At 46.9% G+C, this 23,078-nt stretch overlaps 1 protein-coding gene across 2 annotated transcripts in view; it reads left to right on the top strand.

Annotated features, from left to right (window-relative positions):
* The window catches only part of prdm5 (PR domain containing 5), a 33,914-nt gene extending 17,682 nt beyond the window's left edge, over positions 1-16,232 (top strand). Inside the window, exons 14-17 of one of the 2 annotated variants that reach the window (XM_019878362.1) lie at positions 9,966-10,051; positions 14,597-14,701; positions 15,613-15,801; positions 15,832-16,232. In XM_019878362.1, the coding sequence (XP_019733921.1) occupies positions 9,966-10,051; positions 14,597-14,701; positions 15,613-15,777 (356 nt within the window). In that variant the 3' untranslated portion in view covers positions 15,778-15,801; positions 15,832-16,232. Of the gene's footprint in view, positions 1-9,965; positions 10,052-14,596; positions 14,702-15,612 lie in introns of both variants that reach the window. The other variant, XM_019878363.1, reaches the window with a different exon arrangement.
* Positions 16,233-23,078: the final 6,846 nt, after the last annotated feature.

Here is a 23,078-nt window from a genome sequence, read left to right as displayed (position 1 = left end):
GGGGGGGGGGGGGGTGCAGGGTCTACAACGCTAAACATATCTGACCGGAACCGCTTTTTCCACCTGAGCCAGCTGTCAAATGGCGAAGCTTTTTCTTACACGGCGGCACTTGGAAACACTTGACTGCACTTAACTGTAAAGCACTTCACTTTGGAGTCAGCCAGCACCCCCTCAAACATCTCCAGTTGCTTCAAATTGCTGCTGCTTGACTCTCAACTGGAACACGTAAGAGGGAGCACAAACTGGAGCTCCTCTTCTGTCCTCCCTCCACTGGCTTCCTGTGCAGTTCATTTTTGGATTCTGATCATGGTTTTGCCCCACCTTACCCTCTGGCCACTGCTCAGATAGCTCAGGATCTCTGCGTGAAACAGTCTAGCTAGCTCAAGGACAGGGATTGTGAAGTTCACAGTCACTTTTACTCCAGGAGCTTGACCCGACAACTTTTGGACTAACTCCAAAGTTCCAGGTGGAAATGATCTAATCCGTGGGATACTTTTGTGGCAGTACCCGTGTCAAAACGTCACTACCGGATCTTCCGCTTCGTTGGCCGCCTTCAGGTGTTGCCGCGCTCAGTGTGGTCTCCATCTTTGTCAACGGCTTCCTTTTGTAAACGTGTGTGTCTGCGTGTTTGTGTGTTAGGCAGTAGAGAATGTAAAGCCGTGTGGCCCGGTCTGATTGTATTTATGTAGAATAAACAAAAGCGAGGAATGCTGGGGGAAGGGTGGGAGCCGAGGGGACACCTCAAAGAAAGAAAGGGAGAAAAGGGAGAAAGGAGCACTCCAAGAAAGCATCCAGCCGGACGACCCGTGACCCTGACTGCCTGTAAATCTGTCCCCTCGTTCTATAGGTGGAGATTTTTGTGTGTGTTGTTGTGTGCGAAGCTTCGGTGAAAGGCGCAAGTGGTTCCCGGAACGGCGATCTCCCGACAAGGTCACGTTGTTCTCAGACAGAAGAAGAAAGACTCTGGACTTGTATAAATGTTGTGTCGGAACTGTGAAAAGTGTGACATCAACACCGTTAATGTAGTGAGCCGCAACGTCCAACTCCAGTTAAGTTTGTATCAGCGGATCCCGGGTCAAATTGACCCGTGCAAGTTTAGAACATGAGCACTTCGTGTCATTCAAAATAACTTCAACTGTCCTGTCGGGAAGAGCAATAAGATCAACGGGTCAATTTGACCCCAAACATGATCAGACAGAAGGGCGGAACAGCAATCATGTTATTGGGAACTTTTCTGGAACAGTAACATTGTTCCAGAGTCACTTCGACCCGGGCGTGTGAAAACAACAACCTTCATGTACAATCGTAAGGAAACAACACTCCCTTTTACGTCCATTTTCTCCGTTATGAGAAGTCAAATCGAATGTTTAAACATATGCAGTTCACGTAGTGAAACAAGAATTAACTTTCCTCTTATGTTGTTCAGGAACAACACTATTCACGGGTCAAAATGACCCACGCACATTTCCCAACATGCGGCATTAATGTCCTAAGAAAGAATTTGAACCCACATGTTACATGCCTCAATGAGAAAATGTTCCTGGGGTCAAACTGACCCAGGGCGTGTGAGCTGGGGCCCTTCGCGGCTGACTTTAAAGCGAGAGGCGGGTTCCACCCCGGACTGGTCGCTGGTCAATCGCAGTAGACAAACAAGCATGATCACCATAGACGAGCCGTTGATGAGCCTTACGAGTTTTGGGGAAAACCCAGATTCAAACCCGTAACCTCTTGAGTGTCAGGCAAACATGCTAACCACTACCCCACCACGCTGTCCATCTACAAATATACACCACCAATGCAAAAAAAAAAAATCTGAATTACACAGCAGTCACGAGTCACTGAGCCAACAATGAAGACGTGAAATAAACCTGCGGCGATTTGTTTTCTTTCCGTCTTGAGCCATTCCAATGTCCGTCGCAAAAGCAAACCTATTTTAATCAGATCCGCAAATTGTTTGAGTCGCCCCGGGGCTCTGGCAACCGGCCGCACTGGTCCCCGGCTGTCAGCGATGTGCCAAAGACGGCCTCCAGCTGAGCTCAAAACCTCCTCCACGGACGACGCCGGCCGGGCTCAATCTTGTTGCTCTTCCTGCTGCACAGGAACCTTTGGCCGTTGATTATTTAACCGCTCCGCACAGGCGACTCGGTAAACGATTCCTAGCGGCTTTCCTCTCACTCGTCTCGATAACCATCAAACAGCGGCCGGCGCGATGAGAGACAGTGGCGGCAAAAGTACTCGCGCGCACTCTCTACTCATGTACAAGCACAGATTCAAGTACTGTTGTCCCTTGTTTTTTTTTTAACAGTGCATTCGATTCCAAGATCTCAATGAAGACAATCATTGAATCAAGATTTCAGTTGACTTTTCCCCTTTTTCCATTTAATTCTTTTTTTTTTTTTACATTGTTGTCATCTGCCACAGTAGTAGAAAAAAGTAATCGGCCCATTTTCAGATTTCACTTGACTGCAGTAAAAGTTAAGAAGTCAGCAGAAAAGCAAATACAAAAGAATGCCATTTTAAAATATTTGTAGTAAAAAAAAAAAAAAGTGTCACTTTTGGGCCACTGCAGAAAAAGCCATCAAATCCGAGGGGGGCAAAAACAACATTCAGGGTATTTTCATTGCGGACAAATTCGATCCGAACGGTATTCAAGGTTGAAGTTCATGACCAAAGTATTTGTACTTTGTTACCGGCCACCACTGTTGAGAGAAGCGGCTTGAGCCGAGAAATGGGATCCAGGGAAAACGCCGAGCCGTAAATCTCGTCGTCGTGGCTGTATATTTAGCTTGGATTTCGTTTCCCTGTAATGGTGTTTGATCACGCTGAAGTCAAACAAATTAGTCGTCGTCCCGCAGCGGCTGGCGCGGCCTGGCCTGAGCCGCCCCGCTATGAGATCACCAACAAGCCATAAAATGGCAGCTGTCAAAAAAAAAAAAAAAAAAACGCCGGACGGAGCGCGGCCGCGACCTTGTGGAACTCGGTAGTCGTGATGAATCCTCCCGTTCTTTTTGCTCATTTATTCTCTCGGCGCCCACGCTGGCACAAAAAAAATGTCTCCGTCGCTCCAGCAAAACGCGGTGAGGGTGGATTTCCCCCAGCGTGCGCGGATCAACAACCAAAAGTGGGGACGGTGGAGATTAGCGACGCCGTAACTCAAGTGTCACTCTGACATCACTGGAAAAGTCTCGCTCAGGCGCAGTTTGCAGTGTAGAACCTGGGAACCGCGTTTGAACAAATCAGGCTTTCATGCTTCCCAACCCACCAAAAAGTGGCCGTGCATATTCATGAAAAAAAGCAAGAGGCTCTCAAGTCGACTTTAGAGCTGCCACCGTCGACACCGGGGCTATCCAAATTTTTTTTTTTTTCCGAGAGAGAGCTAGCGACAGAAAAATCTAAGGATGCAAAGGTCACTATGAAGCGAATTCAGGTTTCTTTTCCAAACAGGTTATACACATTTAAACATGGAAAAGTGCCCCATGAGAACTGTGAACACTTTAAAAATGTTGAATTCACTCAATTTTATGTTTTCAAGTGGTTGCACAAAATAAGAGTGAGGTAAATAAAAGAAAAGAAAAGTGCAACAGGTAGATATGGGCTTGCCGCTGGCGTGGCCGCTTTAGAGCGCCTCATTGTTGCGGCATGGAAAAACACCCAATGGGACATGTTCCAGCCACCAGAGACTTTAAACGAAGATATTTTTGCACCTCAAACTTGTCGCTACGTGGAAGCATAAGAAGGACGCTGGATGAAGTAGCCTCCTTTTTTCAAGGATTTCTAGTGGTGAGCTATACGATACTGCATAATGACACTTTTATCCACAACTGGAGTACAGTACTGTCATCACCTCCAGTTTGCTGGATTGAATCCTGGTCTGTATCGTCTCAGTTGACTCAAAGAAAAGAATGCATTCGCCATGAATTGGATATGAATCATGAATTTGGAAGCGTTGTAGGAGGCCGGTTTGAGATGTGACTCTGTATTGACTGGCCTGCTTCAAATCAATGTCAACTCAACTCAACGCTGTATTGACATTATATTCCCGGCGTCTATGGCAATCACGGCGAGGCAGGCAAACGCGGCCCGCTCTGATTGCTGCGGATGCCGGGCCAGATTTCTCAAGTGTAAAACATTTTGCCACGGCCGTCACGGTGCGAATGCGAAACCGAGTTGGCCGGAAGAAAAGCGGGTGCAATTCAACCTGACAGTTACGCAGAAGGGCCGATCAAAACTTGGAAGCGGTCCGCGGTGGGACGGGAAGCATATTTCTTCCTCGGCAGTCCTTGGATTCAGTGCAACGCAGTGGTTTGGGTGACCCGGTAATTAGTCATTCCCCACTCAAAAGTTTTTGATCCGAAGAGCGATTGACACGGCGATCCTAATGACATCAACAAACCCAAATCATCACCCGGGTCATCACTTTTCAAACCATCGCACTGTGGTCAACTGGGGCATTACAGCCAGTTGCCAAATCGAGCTCAACAGGGCATTCTCGAACCCCCCCCCTCAACCCCACCCCCCTCGAAATGAAAGCGCTGCCACTTAAGATTATGAATCATTGCTGTAATTACACAAACAAGCGTGACATTTGAGTCGAATGTCCCGCAAATGTCTGCCGTGCGTGCGGAGCTGACGCTGGCATCGCATCAGTCGGCCAGTGCAAATGTTCCCTTCACGGGGGAGACAACTTCCAATAAGCAAGTTGATAAACAGTTTTTTGGGGTCCTGGTTTCTTCACGTCGCAGTCTCCATCTTGCTGTCATTTGTTATGCTAATTGTGCGCAGAGCAGACTTGAAAAGGACGGAAAGACGGTTTGAAATCGGGAACACGGATTGTTTTGTCGTCGCGGTCGTCATGGTGACAGCCTTCTCCCGCGTCCGTTTTGGAGACTGCTTATCTTCTCCTGCGCCTGGCTTTCGCTGTTCTAACTTACTGAGCTAAAATGATTTAACAATGTCACGCTGTCCAATTTTTTGTCCGTCGATTTGCTTATATTTTGCTTCCTTTCAAAACGAGAATCCGTCCTTATCTTCCCCCCCAAACCTTTGGTTCCCCGATAACGAGTGGTCCGTCGCTATAAACCGCGAAGCCTTTTCTGTCTTAGTCCAGGCTGGACGATGCTTCTGTTGCCGAAAATCGAGTGGGATGACATACAGCTCGCCCATGAACGAGCGTGACAAAACGTACGCCCGGAGATCTCGAATGTCTGACGGATACGGATATGTCACACGTGCCAGGGCGCGCGAAAAGGTTGCGGAAGCGGAGGCGCTTGTTGTCGCACCAAGGTCAAGTCGAAAAAGTTGTCAGGCATTCCTCGGGGCGCATCAAAGGCAATCTCTTTTCCGCAATATCGTATGACTCCGCAGCCCCCTGTCGGCATGCCAGAAGGACAGCGGACCGAGTGGACCGTGGCTCAAGCGGAGGAAGCCGGGGGATTAATCGTGACAGACAGCGCTAATGTCTTTCAGGCCCTGGAAGCGCCAAAAGAGTTCTCCGTAACAGCAGAGCACGACAGAGCCCGACCATCTGCTAAACAGACCGGCCGACAGGAGTGGGAAGTCACAAATTACAAATACTTCGTTACCGAAAAGGGTGAAAAGTGAAGCGTGAGTCTTCATCCTTGGGCACAAAAGCGTTTTGACACATGGGAACTTTATTAAATTGTTATGAAAACCGTTTAGGTCAGTCTTAACGTGAGCTCTTGGAGGCAGATGTGCTCATGAAAGTCAAATTCCTTGTTCCAGTACTTATATGTTATTCATATGCTATACGTTTGGAAAAGTACACCTGTACTTTCGACTCCTTACTTTGTCAAAACAGGCGGGCCCGAATTTTTACTCGAGTGTCGCCGATCAGTAACCTAGCGCAGTAAAGCCATAAATACAGTTAGCATTAAAAAAACAACAACAAAAAAAAACACTTCCTACACAAGTAGTCTGTACTCCTTACTTACAGTAAGTAGAGAGTACAAGTACCCCCCCCCCTCATTTTATGGAAGGGCGGGATGCCAAAAGTATGGATTAGCAGAGGAGGTCCACGGCGCGAGAAGGTGGTGGAGGGGGGGGCACGAGAGTCGTTGCGTCTTAAATGCCCGGGGGGTCAAATAGACGGTGTTCCGTTTCAGCACATGCTAAATCAGTTAGCGTCACGGCGCTCGTAAAAACCGCCACCGCCTCCTCGTAATCCCCGAGCAATCTGCCTGAATCTGGAGAATAAGTGCAGGTTTCCCGTTACGTTCACTCAACCTCAGTGGTGAAAGGCAACACGGTTACAGAGAGCGGTCGCAGCTCCGTGGTGCAGTTGTTACTTCCGCCTGTAAATACCAAGCGCCCTCACCCCACAACGGTCCAGGAAACTGAGACCAAAGGAACAAGACAGCATCCAGTACGGTGAACCCCCTCGCCCCCCGGCATTTGCAAATTCGCCGTTGTGCACATTTTTGTGGGCCAACCTATCTCCTGTTATTTTCTTTTTCATGAAAAGATGGTTTGATTAGCAATTTACTTAGCAAGACAGTTCAAACAGGCTCAGTAGTGAACCTTGTTAATTTGGAAACCAAAGCTCGCACTCCGTGTGGAAACTTGTTTATAACGCGCATTATCTGAATGACTAAAATTGGTTCTGCTGTTCTGGTTAGCAACATAGTTCAGCCCAGTTTAGGTCAGTACAGTTAACGGCTTACCAAGTGACCCAGCTAACGATTTTACTCCGGGTTGCGAGCCAAAATGTGAGTTACAAGCGAGCTTGAGATATGCCGTTGCAGGAGTAAAGTTTTTTTTTTTTTTTAAAAGTACAAATACAAAATGAGAACACTTGCAAGGAGATATTTTAGGCCCCAGCTCGCGCCCAGATGCTCTTGCACAGACTAAACGGTCAACCGGCCACACCCCTCAAAGGTGCACATTGTTGTGCAATTCAGTACGATTTTCATTTCTCAAAAACTATTGTTTTTTTTTGTTTGTTAGTTATTTATTTTTTGAGGTTGAAGGGAGTTCAAAGTGAACAGCGTACCCAACGAATGTGGAAATACTATTTAAATAACGGGGTAAATGTCAGATTTTCGCTGTGGTCTCTTTTCAAACATTCCATGAGGCCTTTTCACTCAAACACCACAAAGGCTCCCAGGTCAGAACGTTCCCCCGCGAGAGGTCTACGGAGGAGGAGCACAGTGACACGACACCGCAAAACACGTAACCTCACGTTGGCGTGCAAACATCATCTTAAGCAGCCCGATGACGCACCGCAACATGTCCCGAAAATCCCCTTTCTCCCGGTGCGCTTTCAGTCTGCCAGCCTTTTTTTTTTTTTTCTTACTTGTTGACAAACAGGAAAATGTGAAGGCCAGATGTGTTTTGAAAGAAAATAAACCCGATGCCTCATGTAGCGTGTGTGTCGTGGCGGGTTGAGTCCTGGGGAAGGCATTAGCGTGTTCTAATAGCGGCGCAGCACAGTGTGCCAGTCAGTGTACGCTGTGGCTTTGGATGGCGGCCCTCGCAGGCGATGGCTCTCGTCCGCTAACGTGCGGCGCAGACGACGGCCACGCCCGGCCGCCGCGCACCCGCTAACCTATGCCAGCTCGCTTCTAGTTGTTAGCTAACTAACCGCTGAACATGAAACTGCTTCAAAAACAGGGGCACGTTGAAAAGTGGTTAAAGTGAAATACAAAAAAGTGCTTCAATTAGTTCGCCAATAAGTTGATCTCACCTCCATTCAACAAACAATATGTACATCCAAGAATTTCAGCATGCAACTACTGCAATTAAGCAGCTTCGTGGAGACTAAGCCACGCGTACGCCCCCTGGTGGTTGGCAGGCTGCTGTTGCATTAGCCATGCAAAGGAACTCATTTTAAATATCACAGACAAATTATTTCTGTACAATTAAAGACCTCCGCCACAATCCAAACATAAAACGAAATGGCCTAAAAATGTTTTCTTTTATGCATCTGTTCAAATTAAATACTGTCATTCAAATTCGACACGCCTGTGCCATGAACACGTCATAATTAGAGTTTAATGAAACAATTAAAAAAATTAATAAATTTAATGACGTCGTCGTCATCATCTACATGCCGTCTGGCCTGCTTAGCTGTGAGAAAGCGGAGAGTCCATTCGATATTGTTTTCCCCAGGACACCTTTCTCTTAATTGAGAGCCTTCGTGCGGCGCATTCCCGAGCTAATGCAGCTAATTAACCTCAAACACAGCATTTGCTTGCCTATGCAAAAATTAGCCGGTGACAGGAGATAATACCCGCCTGATACAGGCGAAAATTCGCAACAGCAACAATAATAATGATAATAATAGTAGTTTTACCCCTCCAACACGCAAGCCTGCTTCAAGCTGTTTATCACTTCCAGTTGAATTTTTCTATCAAACCCATAAAACAAAAGCGACTTGGAGCCATGCCTTCAAGTCATGAACTGCCAGCTGTTTCAGAGCATTTTGACTCATCTTTTAAAACCCACAAAATTGTGTCCTGTGACAATACAGTATAGGCGGCGGGCCGACCAAAAGAAAGAAACTCTCTTCTTTCTCCTGAAATGAAAAATCTTTTTCCATTCTTTAGTAATCAGCAGTAGATGAAAGGTTGGGTTCTCCAACAACCCTGGTTTTTGACCCAAAAGCGGAGAAAATGAGCTTCTTGTGAAAAGAAACATTTTCAGGAGAAGGGTGACTCGAATATTTGGGGCTTTGTGTGATACTTTAAACTAAAAAAAACAACAAAAAAAACAAACATTGACTCGTGACATGGCTTGAGTTGAACGTCACTTGTTTTTTATACATGACGTTCGCCATTCAATCCATCGACAGATCATCTTTTCCCACGATTGCAACACTCTAAACTTGTTGGCATTTCTCTACGCCCCGATCAACATGACAAGATTCTCACGTTTTATCTTCTACTCGAAAGCGGTGCTGATCTCAAATCAACCGTCGGTAACCTCATTTCGTAGACGAGCGTTACCCGAAGCATGCTTGAAAGTACACTGTGCTGACAGTTATTGAATGTATAAGGGCATATCTGATACATTTATGTCACATATGGTTGACTCTGTTCACGACGTCCGATCTTTACAATAAAATGTGAGTCCGGGGATCATTTTGAGTGGATCCTGTCAAAAAGTTTTCATGGCTCATAAATACTGACCTCATGCTGCTGCTTTTTTTTTTTGTTTCTTTTTTAAAGATCAGCAATCAAGTGTGGTGCGAGTGGATCAAGCGCACTCTAAAATAGATCCATGTGTCCATGCAGACTTTGACTGACAGCCTGTCACTTCCCCTTTGTCATCATTGGGGGGGTGCGCTCGGATGAGGATCAGTCGGGGAGGGGGATTTTTTTTTTTTTTTTCTTTCTAGCCAGAGTCGCTTTTCACTCCAACGAGGCCGGCCTCTGAAGTGCTCCCCGAAGCGGCGGGACGGTGAGCCAGGAGGTTTTTGTTTTGTGCTGGCCAACACAAACGCTGGCCGGGCAGAAGCGAGTTTGTGCGTCTCAGAAAGCAAAAGGCTTGCGCTCCGCCGGTAGTTGTGTCAAGTCGGCTTTGGAGATCACACAGAGATAATAACGCGTGACGTACAGTCGAAGCAGCTGTTTCGGTACCGCCTGATTAAAGACGTGTGTGTCCTTTCTGGCGGTTATTCACCTCGTTTGTTTTATCTTGTTTTGCACTACAAGTGGTACAATTTGGGTCAATTTTGGTACAGGTCCAAAATTGTCAATCATTCATTCTAGCGACCATATTTTCTCCACAAAATAGTGAAAAGGCCTTCCTTCCAAAAATAATCTTGGGACGTTATCTGCTGCTTCGACCTTGCTTATGGACAAAATGTCCAGCGTGGATTCCCTTCCGTTGCTTAGCAACACTACCGCTTGACCCGGGACGTACATCGTTGTACTTCCTGGTCCAACGCAAAGCATTCCAGTGATCACAAATATTGATTTCAAGGTCTCGATCATCTGATCTTTCAGGTGAGCGTCCTTACCAGTGCCCCTACTGCGACAAAGCCTTCAGCAAAAATGACGGCCTGAAGATGCACATCCGCACGCACACTCGAGTAAGTCTCGCGCCCTTCTTCTTCTTCTCTCCTTTGGACATCTTGTATTGTTGTCTTTGAAAAATGCCCGACTTCAGTGCAACGTCGAACATCTGGATCGTCTCACCGTCATACTCATTACTGACGCGATGGTAATATTAAGCACGCAACGTATGTCCAATTTCTTGACTTTAACTACGTGAGCAATTCATTTTCGATGACTGAAATCCGCCGGAGCTGGAAAACCTGTCAAACAAGTTAAAAAAAAAAAATTAAAAAATTTGTGTGGTTCATGTATTGTGGTTCAATAGTTCATTTTTTTTGTCCTCGGTGACAAAAACCTTCCTATTATCGATAGTATACATAAGCCTGTGAAAGTAGCCAGACTCGCTGTCTTTGCGTCTGAGCGCTACGTTGTCATCCTTAAAAGTAGCCGCCGTTTACCCTTTGGGTAAACAGTCCCCTCAACAAAGCAGTTGTGAACTTTTCACACGGGCACGTGAACGTATAGTCAAGTCACTGAGGAGCAGGAAGGAAAGTTCTGCGGCCGTTTCGTTCACATGCTTGGCTTGTGCATTTCAGTTGTTTTACAACACGTACGAGGTATATTTGGTGGCACCTAAAATGTTAAAACAAATAAATAAATCAGCTCCTAATGCTGGTTTCATGTAATAATATGAAATTTAGTCAGCATTTCGATCATGAGTAGACCCACAAAAAAAAAAAAGACTCAAAGACCACTGCTTTCAAAAAAAAACAACCCATAGGAAATCTGCCATTTTGGTTTGATCGGCTATTTTAGGATCATTTTAGCGTGTCCAGGGGTCTCTCAACAGAGTTTTGAGGCTTTTGTCTGATTGCCATTACCTTGGAGTTTTTCAAGTTACGTGCTGCCGCTCGATCAGGTTTTGTATTGTCGCGTGGTTAGCTCACTGCAAAACGTATCCGTTTTATTTTGTGCTAGCATTTTTTTGGGACAAATTTCTTCTTTTTTTTTTTTTTTTTCCTGATTATGGGCTCAAAAAAAACGAGTGCTGAGAAGAAGACGCGAATGATGTCCATTAAAGTTTACAAGCGCTGCACTCCGACCGCGTGCGCTCGACTGAATGAGAAGGCGTCGATACATGCCAGAAACGGGCGTGAAAATCATTTCTCGGCTGTTCACGAAAAGATGGAAAAGCAACTGAAAGTGTGACGAAAAAGGTCAAAAACATTCAAGTAGTTCAAGTTCAGCGAAAGGGAAGGAAAAACTGTTTCGATCTTTACATTCTCTTTTATGTTTACGTTTTTAAACGGTACAATACTGTATGCTGTTATTTTAAATGCTATTTTTTTTTTAAAAGGTATTCTTTGGAGTTATATCATTGTCCATGAATGACCGTGACAATAGGATTGTGTCAACGCCGTCCGTTCACTTGCTCTGCTAGCTCGCCTTTTAACACTGTCCAGAACCCGCAGATGTCGTTTTTGAGCGCGCCGCTGATTAGCCGGTGAACGTTCCCCGACTCGCAGCCGCCCGCTCTGCCTTCGCTCACGGTGAAATACGCTCCTCAACGCTTCCGCGGCGCAGCCCAAATGAAGTCAGCGTTGTTTTCAAGTAAAACTAATGACGAGTTCAGGCGCAAAAAGCTTGACAGGCGCTATTTAGCCTGCTAGCAGACGGCTTTGTTACACTGGGGAACAATTTGAAAAAAAAATCTGTTGAGTTGGATTTTTATACTGATTAAAATCAAAATTGTCACGCTGCAAAATTGCAGTCTGTCTTTTTTCACGGCACGTCAAGTTTTTTTTTTTTCTCTACAGCTTACCAACGAAGCAAAATGTTACTGATTAGCTGTTGCGAGGCTTGCTAGCTTATTACGATTGGGCTCATCTCCAGCTACGTGGCAACTTGTTTTTGGTGCGGTTATAATTGAGACACTGCGGTGAGAGGTGTGTGCAGCTCCCAAGAGGTTAGTACGAGCAATATCTGTAAACCGAAAGCTAGCATAGCACAATTAAGAGGTTTCGTGCTGGCTTTTTTTCTTAGCCGTGTAACATGCGGTTGGTTCGACTTCATGCTGGCTTTTTTTCTTAGCCGTGTAACATGCGGTTCGACTTCATTTTTTTTGTTGTTAGTTTCTAGTTTTCAAAGCTTTTAACTACTCCACCTTATTGTTTTATTTACATATGGTACACACACACACCGATTTCACATTTTTTCAGAAAACGTGATCAATCAAAACTGACATCAGTCTTGGATTTTGCCCCTGAAAATGACTTAAGAACAGTTGTCAGAGCTCACTCAACAAAAATTACTTTTCCAGTACACTGTGTTTCCAACACGGCAAAAAAAGAACTAAACAACCCTTTGGTAAACCTCATTGGAAATAACGTTTTTATTTCAGAGACCGCCAAAGACCACACAATTTTTACTGCAGCTAGTGTCGTATCTCCGTCGAAGCCACTCACGAGCCCCAAACATACTTCACATGATCACAAACTCGCCAGTCGTCAACCTAGGCACGCATGGCTCGGGGTGACGTTTTGTCGCGAGCGTTCGGCCGCAAAACCGCATCGGCGCTGAGTCCGAATGAAACACATTTGAACGGTTACGAGGAGCTTTTTAATCAAGGCGTTTTTTTGTTTTTTTTAACCGGTTCAGCGGCGCGGCGGCGGCGCTCCGAGTCCACGTTTATATTAAAAGCCGCCTGCGCGGGCCAACGGCGGGTCACGGGGGAATCATCCAGCACCAATGTTTTTGTTTGATTTCAACGGTGACCTGCGTCAACCTCAATTAAAGGCAAGCGCGGGCCGCCGCGTGTGTTTCAAAGGGCTCCCGAAAGGAAACTTCCGCGCGTAATGAGAAGCTGCGCGACCGCACGCTTCGCGCAATGACAACAAACCACCAGCACAAACAAGCAAAACAAAGTGGAAAAGTTTCCATTCAAACGTGGGCCCAATCAATTCTGTACGTACCTCTTCTTTTTAAGAAACTTGAAAAGATGCTCTATATTTAGTTTCAATAGTTTCTTTTTTTGTCGTGCAAAATGAACAATGTTTTTTTTCTTCTGGTGGGGGTGGGGAATTGCAACATTTTCTTCATTTTAGAAAAATGTGACTCGTAGTTTTTCTTCTCCAGGAAAGTGCTTCATCAATAGTTTGTCTTCTTTTTAAGAAAAGTTCAACATTGAGGGTCTGGCGACATATAGAGGTTGTCTTCTCTTCTCTGCAAAATCAATACGTGGTCTTCTTTTTAGGAAAGCGCAACATCAACAGCGTGTCTTCCTTTTGGGGAAATGGCAACGGCAACATTGGTCTTCTTTTTCAGAAAGCTTGACATCAGTCGTTTGTCTTTTCGAGGTCATCACATCAATAGTTTGTCCTCTTTTTTTCAGAAAGCGCAACATTTGACCGCATGATGATTTATTTTTTTTTTTTTCGCCTTTGTTGCTCCTGCCGTAGTTTTAACGTGTGAAGTGCTTTCATGCTTTGATTTCTCTGTCGCTCGTATCGATGGCACAGACGTTCTCTTCCGACACCGGAAAGCTGACGTTTCCCGGTAATCAAATTTGGCTCCCAGTTGATCCCTTTGGAAGCGCTTACTGGCCTTGACACTCCGCTCAGTGTTGAAAACCCACAATTAGCGTGCCGTCTGCCACCCTGCAGTCCCCCCCCCACCGCCCAAGTCACCACTTCCTGTTTGCACGTGGCTTTACAAACGAGGACGCCACGCGCGGAAGTGAGCTTTTCTTCCCTGTAAACAAACAAAAGACTCTCAGCTTTGCCTTTTCCATCGGGGTCAGAGGTCACCCGGCCCAACAGCTGGCACGGAGTGAAGGTCGACGGGTACAGATGTTGCGCGTTAGCCGGGGTCACACGCACTGATGCATTGTGGGTATGCGACGAGCCCCGTGTCCATGTGTTTCCCGGCCCTTCAACTTTAACCTTTAAACTTCAACCTTATTCTCAAACTAGATCAAATTTTCCATTCTATCAATAAATTAAAGGTGAACAATGTCATAGTCGGCTTTAAATCCTTGCATTTTCTGTCTGATGCCTTTGGAAGAAAAATTTGGGACACCCCTGAATTCCATGTGGGTGCGCACACACACACACATGCACACACACACACACATACACACACACACACACACACACACACACACACACACACACACACACAGCCTTTTGTATCCTGTGTCAGCCGCGCCCCGCCCACATGATAGCACTTTTTCCCAGGCCCTCAACTTTCTGCATTCACCCCCCATCCCCCCGTTGCCTTGACGACTCGGCTCTCAACGTGTCCCATAGCCTTTGCTATCGCACCCACAGCGATTTAGGGCGCTTGCGGCAACGAACGGCGGCATCCTGTCAGGGTGTGGGCGGGCCTGCGGATTTGAGCCACGCCCTGGCAGAGGATGAAGAACCCATCTTGGTCGAGGCGCGCTGATGCGCGTTCAAATCTCTACCTGGAAATGCGACATGTCCCCGCTTTTTTGCTTTTGTAACGTTGCCGAGAATGTGTGGGAATGTTTTCGTGCGCGATGTAACGTTGTTTCTATGCGTGGCTTGCTTGCATTGCAGGAGAAGCCATACAAATGCAGCGAGTGCAACAAAGCCTTCAGTCAGAAGCGAGGCCTGGATGAACACATGAGGACGCACACGGGAGAAAAGCCTTTCCAGTGTGACGTGAGTGTGCCCTCACCTCCACGCGACGCCAAACTGTTTGTTTGAGAATGACAGGAAGTGCACTCCTTCCAAAGTAAAACCGGCAACAGTATAGTCACAATTGTGCTCACTCTTCAGCGTGTGACACCGGTTACCGCCGATCCAAACTCGAAAGTCCTTTGCAGACAAAAAAGTTTTCTTTCTCACTCTCACTTGAGCAACATTGGGCGGGAGTTCGTTGGCTCCGCGCCGGTTGTTCGCATGGCTCGTTGTTAGCATAGCAATTGTCCTGCCTGTCGAGCTCATTTTTACTTTAGGTTCTTCGCATGGATGGGTCGTGTGCGCGTATTTGCATGTGCGTGTTTGCGGTGTTTGAGAGAGATGCTCTGGAGCGAGTCCAGATGTGGGGCGGAGCCACGAGTGATAGCGATCTCGCCAGGGCCTGCTGTCCAGTAAACACACTGACATGATCACAGGAAGACATTATCCCCAGCCCCAATACACACACACACACACACACACACACACACACACACACACACACACACACACACACACACATTTTTCTTAAATATAGAGCACATGGAACACAAGTCACAAATATAGATGAAGAAGAAGAAGAAGAAAAACCTTTATTTGTCTCACAATGGAGACATTCGCAAATATGGCGGCAAACGTAGGACTGAGCGGCGGTACCTCTCCTTCTAGCAGCACGGGAGTATCAGTCTCAGGCTGAAGGAGCTGCTCAGTGCTGTCATGGTGGCCTCTATCCATCATAGCTGTTAGCTTAGCTTCATAGCTGTTAATTTAGGGAGCAAAACAGGAAGTCGAAGACTAGCTAACAGCTAGCAATATGCTAGCTGTTAGCACTCCCATAGCGCTAGTGTCGTTACAATATCCTCTTTTTTTTTTTCCTGTGATTGTCCCCGCAGGTGTGCGACCTGTCCTTCAGCCTGAAGAAGATGCTGAGTCGCCACAAGCTGACGCACAACCCCAACCGGCCCATGGCCGAGTGCCAGCTTTGCCACAAGAAGTTCACGCGCAACGACTACCTCAAAGTGCACATGGAGAACGTCCACGGAGAGACGGATGGATAGACGGACGTGTAGTTGGAAGGACAGACGTCTGGAATAACTCATTGTCCCAAAGAAACAGAACTGTGTCAAAGTTTGTGTTGAGCATGAATCGCCGAATAGGCACGTTTATCCAGAACCTGAGCAAAATTGCATCGTAACGATGTTTTTCTCATCGCATTTTTTCACAGTACTGTACACGTGCAAAGCACAGTGTTTTTTATTTTTTTTAGTTTTTGTTTGTTTGTTTGTTTTTTAGCTGCTTGTTTTTGGTACACCATGCAAAAAAAAATGATGCGCATATATGTATACAATTTTTTTTGGGGGGGTGTTTTGTTTTTGTTTACCTACAAAGGTGCTTGCTGCTCCGAGGAATATCAAAATCTACTGGATCGCAGCGCAACATCTGTAGCTTGTAATGTCTCAACAAAATGGCCTACAATGCTAACTTCCTGAGCATCAGGCTCGCGTGTGTGTGTGTGTGTGTGTGTGTGTGTGTGTGTGTGTGTGTGTGTGTGTGTGTGTGTGTGTGAGTGGACCTTTTCATCATGACGTCGCGAACGTTCGGATGGCAGAAGACAAATCTTACACAAGGAAATAATCTCTCCTACTTTATGCCCTCATAACAGAGCAACTGCGTGACGAGACCGTGTGAACTGTCAGCGGAAAAGGGAATGCTAACCGTAAGTTAAAAAATGTACATGGTGGAAATTCAGACGTAGTTAGCAAGCTAATGAATGCTAATGAATTTACGGAAGTGTAACAGTGGTTCAACCATGCCTTATCAGTATTCATTCCTGAACCTTCATAATGACAAAAACAAAGTTAGCATACTCGAGTTCTCCGTGTCTCAATTTTGTATTTTTGTAAGAAAAAAAAAACTTGCTGGTTGTCTGCTAGTTTATCGGCAAACAAGTTTTTCTCACTGTCTTTGAGTTCAGGTCCGCGATAGTCGAGTGACTTTTCTGCCACCCAGAAGTACTTTGGCGCTTATTGTTTACAAACATTATGAAATGGTCAATTGTTTTCTCTGTAAGACGCAGCTAGGTGCAAATTGGTACCGCACAATTTTTCCAAAGTGGACCTTGGTGCCTTGTGTTTGTTTGTTTTTTTTTTGTTGTATGTATTGGGAGTATTTAATTTATATTATTAAAATGTGTACCGAATCAAAAGCGGCCACACACACACACACACACACACACACACACACACACACACACACACACACACACACACACACAAAACGTAATTACATAAAAATGTCATTTCGGCTGTGTTCACGCTCACAGTGGCGCAGATCGCCTGTTTCTAATTGCGCGTGCCCGAAAATACCCAAAGAAAAAAATCTCCACCCTTGCGCACAGTTCGACCGCTCTTAATGCTGGACATGAAAATAGCGTCTTACACATCAAACCGTGAAATCGTGTGATGATTTCACAGCACGCATGAAAACGGAATGTCGCTTTGAAACGACATGATAAATTAACATGATGGAAAAAAAAAACGTGACGAAATAACGTGCTGATATCATCTTGTAACGTTAAGTTATTGCCATGTTTCTTCACTTGGAAATCCCGCTCGATGTTTCTCCTCCAGCGTTTTTGACGAGTTCCTGTAATGGCATGTTAGCGGGACGCTGATTAAAAGTGTTTGCGTCTTGTTGTTAATCTGTCTTCTATTCCGGGCCGGGCTAATTGAGGCCTTTCATTGGGGCCGAGCGGCGTCACGCTAAGGTGCCTCTGTGATCTGCGCGCTTCCCAGCAAACGCTCGCACGGGCGCGCCGCATTTAGCTGTGTGAGAAGATGCCGTGTTTGTCAATAAATTGTGCCCCGTTGCGGTCGGAGGATTTGTTGCACGCCGTGTTCTGGTTATGGCACACGGCCGCGTCTGCGTCACGGCAGGGGGGGAGATGATGGAAGATGCGGCCCCGGGTGCCACCTTCATCCCGCCGTCTGGTTGGGAGCCCCAGCTGTCGTGAGCATAATGTCGTCTGTGTTTGCTTGTTTGGGACTGGCGTGGAAAAGAAAGAAAACATGAAAACATTCCCACACATGCTCGCCAACATGTCAAAAGTCTTCCCACGAAAAGCGGTCGGTTTGGCGGGAAAAGGTCAACGGTGGAGTTGTGCAAGATGGTGGTGTGCTCATATGGTGAAGTTGAAGTTGTGCAGTGTACGGTAGCGGAAAATAATGCAGGATGGTAAACCAAACCACAGTGTAGTTTTAGGGTCACCGCTCGCCACCCCCCCCCCACCCCAAAAGTCACTCCTCCCAAAACAACAAATACATATTCTGTGAATCCATTAACCCGCAGATGCCGAATTATCCACCGGACACGTGTCATGTCGTATCTTCAACTTTTTTTAGTGTACCTTAAGTGTTCATCTTCTCGCGTTCCGGTTGCATGCCAGCGCAAGTGTTGTTGTCTTGCCTCAAACATCGCCACTTTGACGTCTGGCTTTCCCAACGTGTCATTTTCTCTTGGGACTTTCCCAGCCGAGCCGTGACGTCGCCGCTCACCTCCCTCGCCTCGTCCTCCGCTTCACTCCAACCTTGAGCATCCCTCACAACATCGCGGGCGTGCATGCGTGCGTGCCTTTAATTGCACGTTTGGAGTGGAAAAGTCACTTTTCCATGACCCCCCCCCCCCACACCCTCCCACACGCCCCACCTCTTTCCACAGATTATCATTACACCGCCGCCCGCGCCAGTTTGCAACCAAGCGCAGGCACGCACAGCGGCCTCAGGTGTTGCCATGGCAACAGGTTGACGTTAACGCTGCCGAAGCCAACGGGTCAAATACTGTGGGAGCAGTACGCAAAGGGTCAAAGGTCAAGTTACAACGTCCTCAAACTCCAGTGCATTGCGCAGGTGGCCATAGAGTGATCACGGAGTGAAGGCTTGAAACCTTACTTCAAACCCTATTTGGCCTTAGAACCCTCCTTTGAAACTCCAACCTTGTCTTGAAACCCTAATTTTAGGGCTTTTACAACCCTCACCCTTCTTTCAATGACTAACCCTGGTTTCGAATCCTAATTTGAAAACCCAACCATGGCCTGAAACCTTACGTTTAACCCTTAACCCCTTTTCAAAACCCTAACCATAGCCGGAAAAACTACTTTCAAACCTTAACCCTTGTTGACACCCGAATTTGTAACCCCTATCCTGGCTTGAAACACTCCTTGGAAACTTACATCCTTTTTTTTTTTTAAACCCAAACAGGTCTTGAAATGCTAATTTGAAACCCTAACCCTGTCTGAAATTCCGAATTTGAAATGGTGTCCTGTGTTGAAACCATACTTTGAAAGCCTTACCCTTGTTTAAAACCCGACCTTAAAACAACTAACACATCAATTCAAACCCAAATCCTCACTTGAAATTCTACTTTGAAACCAAAACCCTGCCTTGAGATGCTAATCCTGTCTTGCAACCCTACTTTAACACCCTAACAAAGACCCCACCCTACCAAGAACGTGAACATGAGCGAGTGAATCTGTTGTCGCTTGCGCGACGTCTGACATAATTTTGTCCTCACTTTCCTTGCTCATGTTTAGAATTTGCCCCTTTGTGGCCGTAACACGGCACCGCCGCCACCCGGGCCTGTTTCCTGTTGGGGGGGAGTGGGAGTTCATGTGTTGATTTGCACTCTGCTCAACTAAACCGTGACACACACATACACACACACACACACACACACACACACACATAAACACACATGCACACTATCAGGGGTGCTAACTTTTGCCCTCCCCCCAACTCACTTTGTCCCCTGGATGAGGTTTTGCATCTGGGGCCTGTGAATTAACCACTGAACCCAGACCACACGTGCACACACACACACAGATGCTGAAAACCCTAATGCAAGCTTGAAACTCTTGAAACCCTAACCCGGCCTGTAAACCCTCCATCCGAACTTAATCCTCGTCTTGAAAACCTACCTTGAAACACGTGCAATGGTTTAAAACCACAAACCCTTTTTGTGAACTTTACTTTGAAACCCAAACCTCCAAACCCAGGCTTCAAACCCTAATTTGAAAGCCTAACCTTTAAATCTCCAACCCTGACTTGAACCCCCCCCCTACGAAACTCCTTATTGGAAAGCCTAAGCCTTGTTCAACCCAGGCTCCAAACTCTACTTTAAAACCCTTACCTTGCAACCTAAAACTCGTTGAAAACCCTAAACTGGCTTTAAACCCTAATTTAAAACCTTAACTCAGTCACGAAACTTACAACACCTAACCCAGACTTACATGCCGCTTCTGAAACCGTAACCAATGTTTAAAACCCTCAACCGGGCCCAAGAAGAATTGAAATTGAAAACCCGACTTGCAAAACTCTAACCCGGATTTAAAACCCTAATCTGAAACCCCAACTGTTGTTCAAAACCCCAACCCAGGCTTGAAACCCGCCCCCTGCCCCCCCTTTTGAAAAGGAGCACGTATACGTAGGCAGGCTCTGTTGTGATGGCCAACAGCTGCTGTGGCCAAACACATCTTGCGCAGGAAGTCAAACAAATGAAGAGACTATGTTGTTCTGGTCTTGTTGACCGTGACCCCCCCGTCCAACCGCACGCCCGCCCGCACAAACGCACGCTGACCGACACGCATCTGGCGTGTCCGTCGCCCAACCACGAGCGAGCGGAAAACTCAAGGTCATCGCTCGTCTCCCCTGGCACCCGTTATTTACAAACACACGGTCGGGTCTTTGGTGATGACGCGACAGGAAGAATTACGCAAGCGGAAAACGGATCAAAAGAAGGCAACTGGCATGCAGGTGCTGCGCACGGATGAGGAATGCCGGCCGCTCCCCTCGCACGCTCCGGCGACAGATTTATTACGCCCGTTCGGCGGGTCCGCCGCAGGGCCGATCAAATCAGGAAGTTAGGAGATAGCGCGCCGCGCGGCGGCCTTGATCCCATAAGTCAAGCGTCCGACTGAAGGATGAGGGTCCGCAGCAGTCGGGACCTTCGCGCGCTCGTAAATCACCTGCTTGTTAGAAATAAAGCCGGGCGGACTGCTGAGGCCGGAAAATCTCAGGAGTTATTCGCTCGCGCCGGACTCCTGAATTGCAGCCCCTTATGGTGGTGAAGTTGACGTTGCGAACGGATTAAAAGAAGTCATAGATACGGCGAATCACCCCTGATCGATAGTCGTCGATCGCAAGGATCGTCATTTGTTTGTTTGCCGTGACGACGAAGTTAAACTTGAAACGGAAAGACCAGGAGACCGAGACTCGTGTTCATTTTCGTTCATTTTGGACAGGCGAGTCGCTAAAAGTCTGAACCAAGTCTGAGTCAGATGCTAATGGGGGTCCGAGTGAAGTCCAAGACAACAACAAAAAAAAATGTGTGGAGTCCGGACTCAAGTCCGGGTTCCAGACTTGAGTACCGAGGACATGTTCCGAGCCAATTTTTTTGTTATATTTTTTCTAATATGGTGACCGGACTGACCGATTGGCCCATGTACCCCCCCTCCTCCCCCCCACCCCTCACATCCTCTTCATCCCTGCAGATCTGAGGAAACCCAAGTGCTTGTTTATGCCAAATGTTTCCAAACAAGCGGAGACGGCACAAAAACCCATCGCGCTGAGCTAAATTTGTCTGGAAACAGGAGACGTTGCAGGGGCCTTGTTTTGGGAAAGGCGGACCTTGTGAAGCGCCGGCCACCTTCGGCAACGACGTCTCGGTCCCGGTCCCGTGCCTTTTTTCTTCTCCGATCGGAAAACACGGTTGGGCTTTGAGACGCATGAAAAGCACCTCTTGAAATTCGATGCGTCTCTTTGTAGCCGGATGACGGGACGAACCGGTGCGAGATAACTGGAAGCAGATCTTCATGGAAAGACAACTTGTTGCTTTTTGTGCTGTCTTTTGGTCTTCTCTATCTTGGCAACAGGTGGCATTGTATTGCCTCCTTGCTTTTTGTGTTCTCTCCTCTTTTGCAAGCAGCTGAGGTGATGGCTTTTTGTGCTCTTTTTTTTTTTCCTTCTCGCAGGTTTCCCATTCAGGTTTCCGACGTGTGTTGTGGCCTTTGGTTTTGCTTTTTTTTTTGCGCCACTTTTTCCTCATTTGCCATCCACTTCCCCAACCTGGTGAGGTCGTTGGCTCCTCTTCTGGCTTTTTATGCTCTCGTTCCTTCTCGTGGACCTTCGGCTTTCCCGAAGCACATTTCAGCCGGTGTTGTTTTCTTGTATTGATGCTTTTTGAGCTCTCTTCTCTTTCTTTTGCAACCGCATTCCAACCGGTGTGGTCGGCGGCTTATTCGGTTGATTTTTGTTCTCTCCTTTCTCCTTGTTTACCCCCCCAAGTCCCGAAACGAGGCTTCAACAGCTGATTTCTTTTTTCAAACCAGTACGGTTGTCGGACTCAAGTTGGAGCTTCTTGTGCTCGCTTTTCTCCTTCTTTGTACGCAGGTGACCTTAATCGTTATCTTGTGGTTTTTTTTTTCTTTTTTTTTGTGCTTTCTTTTCTCTTTGGTGACCCATCGGGGTAGCTTGCGCCATCAGGTTTCCAGCAGGTTAAATTGGAGGCTGTTTTTGGCCTCTTTTTTTCTTCTTCTTCTTGTTCCTCAGCCAAATTCAAACAATTGAGGTTGTTCGCTGCCATTATTGCTTTGAATGCTCTCCAGGATACCCCGGCCTGAGTTTCAGCGGGTGTTGTCGTCTTGGCTAAAAGGTCCAAAGTGTGTGCTTTTTTTTTTTTGATTTGAATTTTTTTTGTGCGAGCCTAGTCACCCTGTGAATCGCATCACCCAAGCATTGTTGGGCTGCCAGCGAGGCGACGTCGCCCTGCCGCCATTGGTACAATCTGCAGATATTTTCCATCCCCCCCAAAAAAAATACTCGAGCGGTGCCGCTTCCATCCATTTCTCGCGGGCGAGCATCCGGCGGGAAAAAACGTCTCCCTCGGTCTTGATGACAATTTGACTTGGCGCGGGTCACCGTGGCTTTCGCTCTCTTGACCTTTTTCAACACAGCGGCGAAGGAGGTGTTGAAGAACCCCTTTGCAAATTGTTGCCGTTTTGATGTGAGGTGAGGGAAAGTGATCTGGGAGAGGGATTTGTTCATGTCTGCAAATATTCCTCGCTGCTTTTTTTGTTTTTTTTTCACATCATTAGAGGTGAGGTTTGGGCTGGGGAGGCCTCCTGGGAGGCCCGCAGCTCCGAAACATCTCGGGGAAGAGCTTCCAGATGGGACGTTGTCAGCGTCAGCGACACTCACTGTGGATGAGCTGTGTGTGTGTGTGTGTGTGTGTGTGTGTGTGTGTGTGTGTGTGTGTGTGTGTGTGTGTGTGTGTGTGTGTGTGTGTGTGTGTGTGTGTGTTGGGGCGG

Source organism: Hippocampus comes, unplaced genomic scaffold (genome assembly GCF_001891065.2).
Source record: "Hippocampus comes isolate QL1 unplaced genomic scaffold, H_comes_QL1_v1.1 scaffold562, whole genome shotgun sequence".
Lineage (NCBI taxonomy): Eukaryota > Metazoa > Chordata > Actinopteri > Syngnathiformes > Syngnathidae > Hippocampus > Hippocampus comes.
This window is presented reverse-complemented; position numbering and strand designations above follow the sequence as displayed.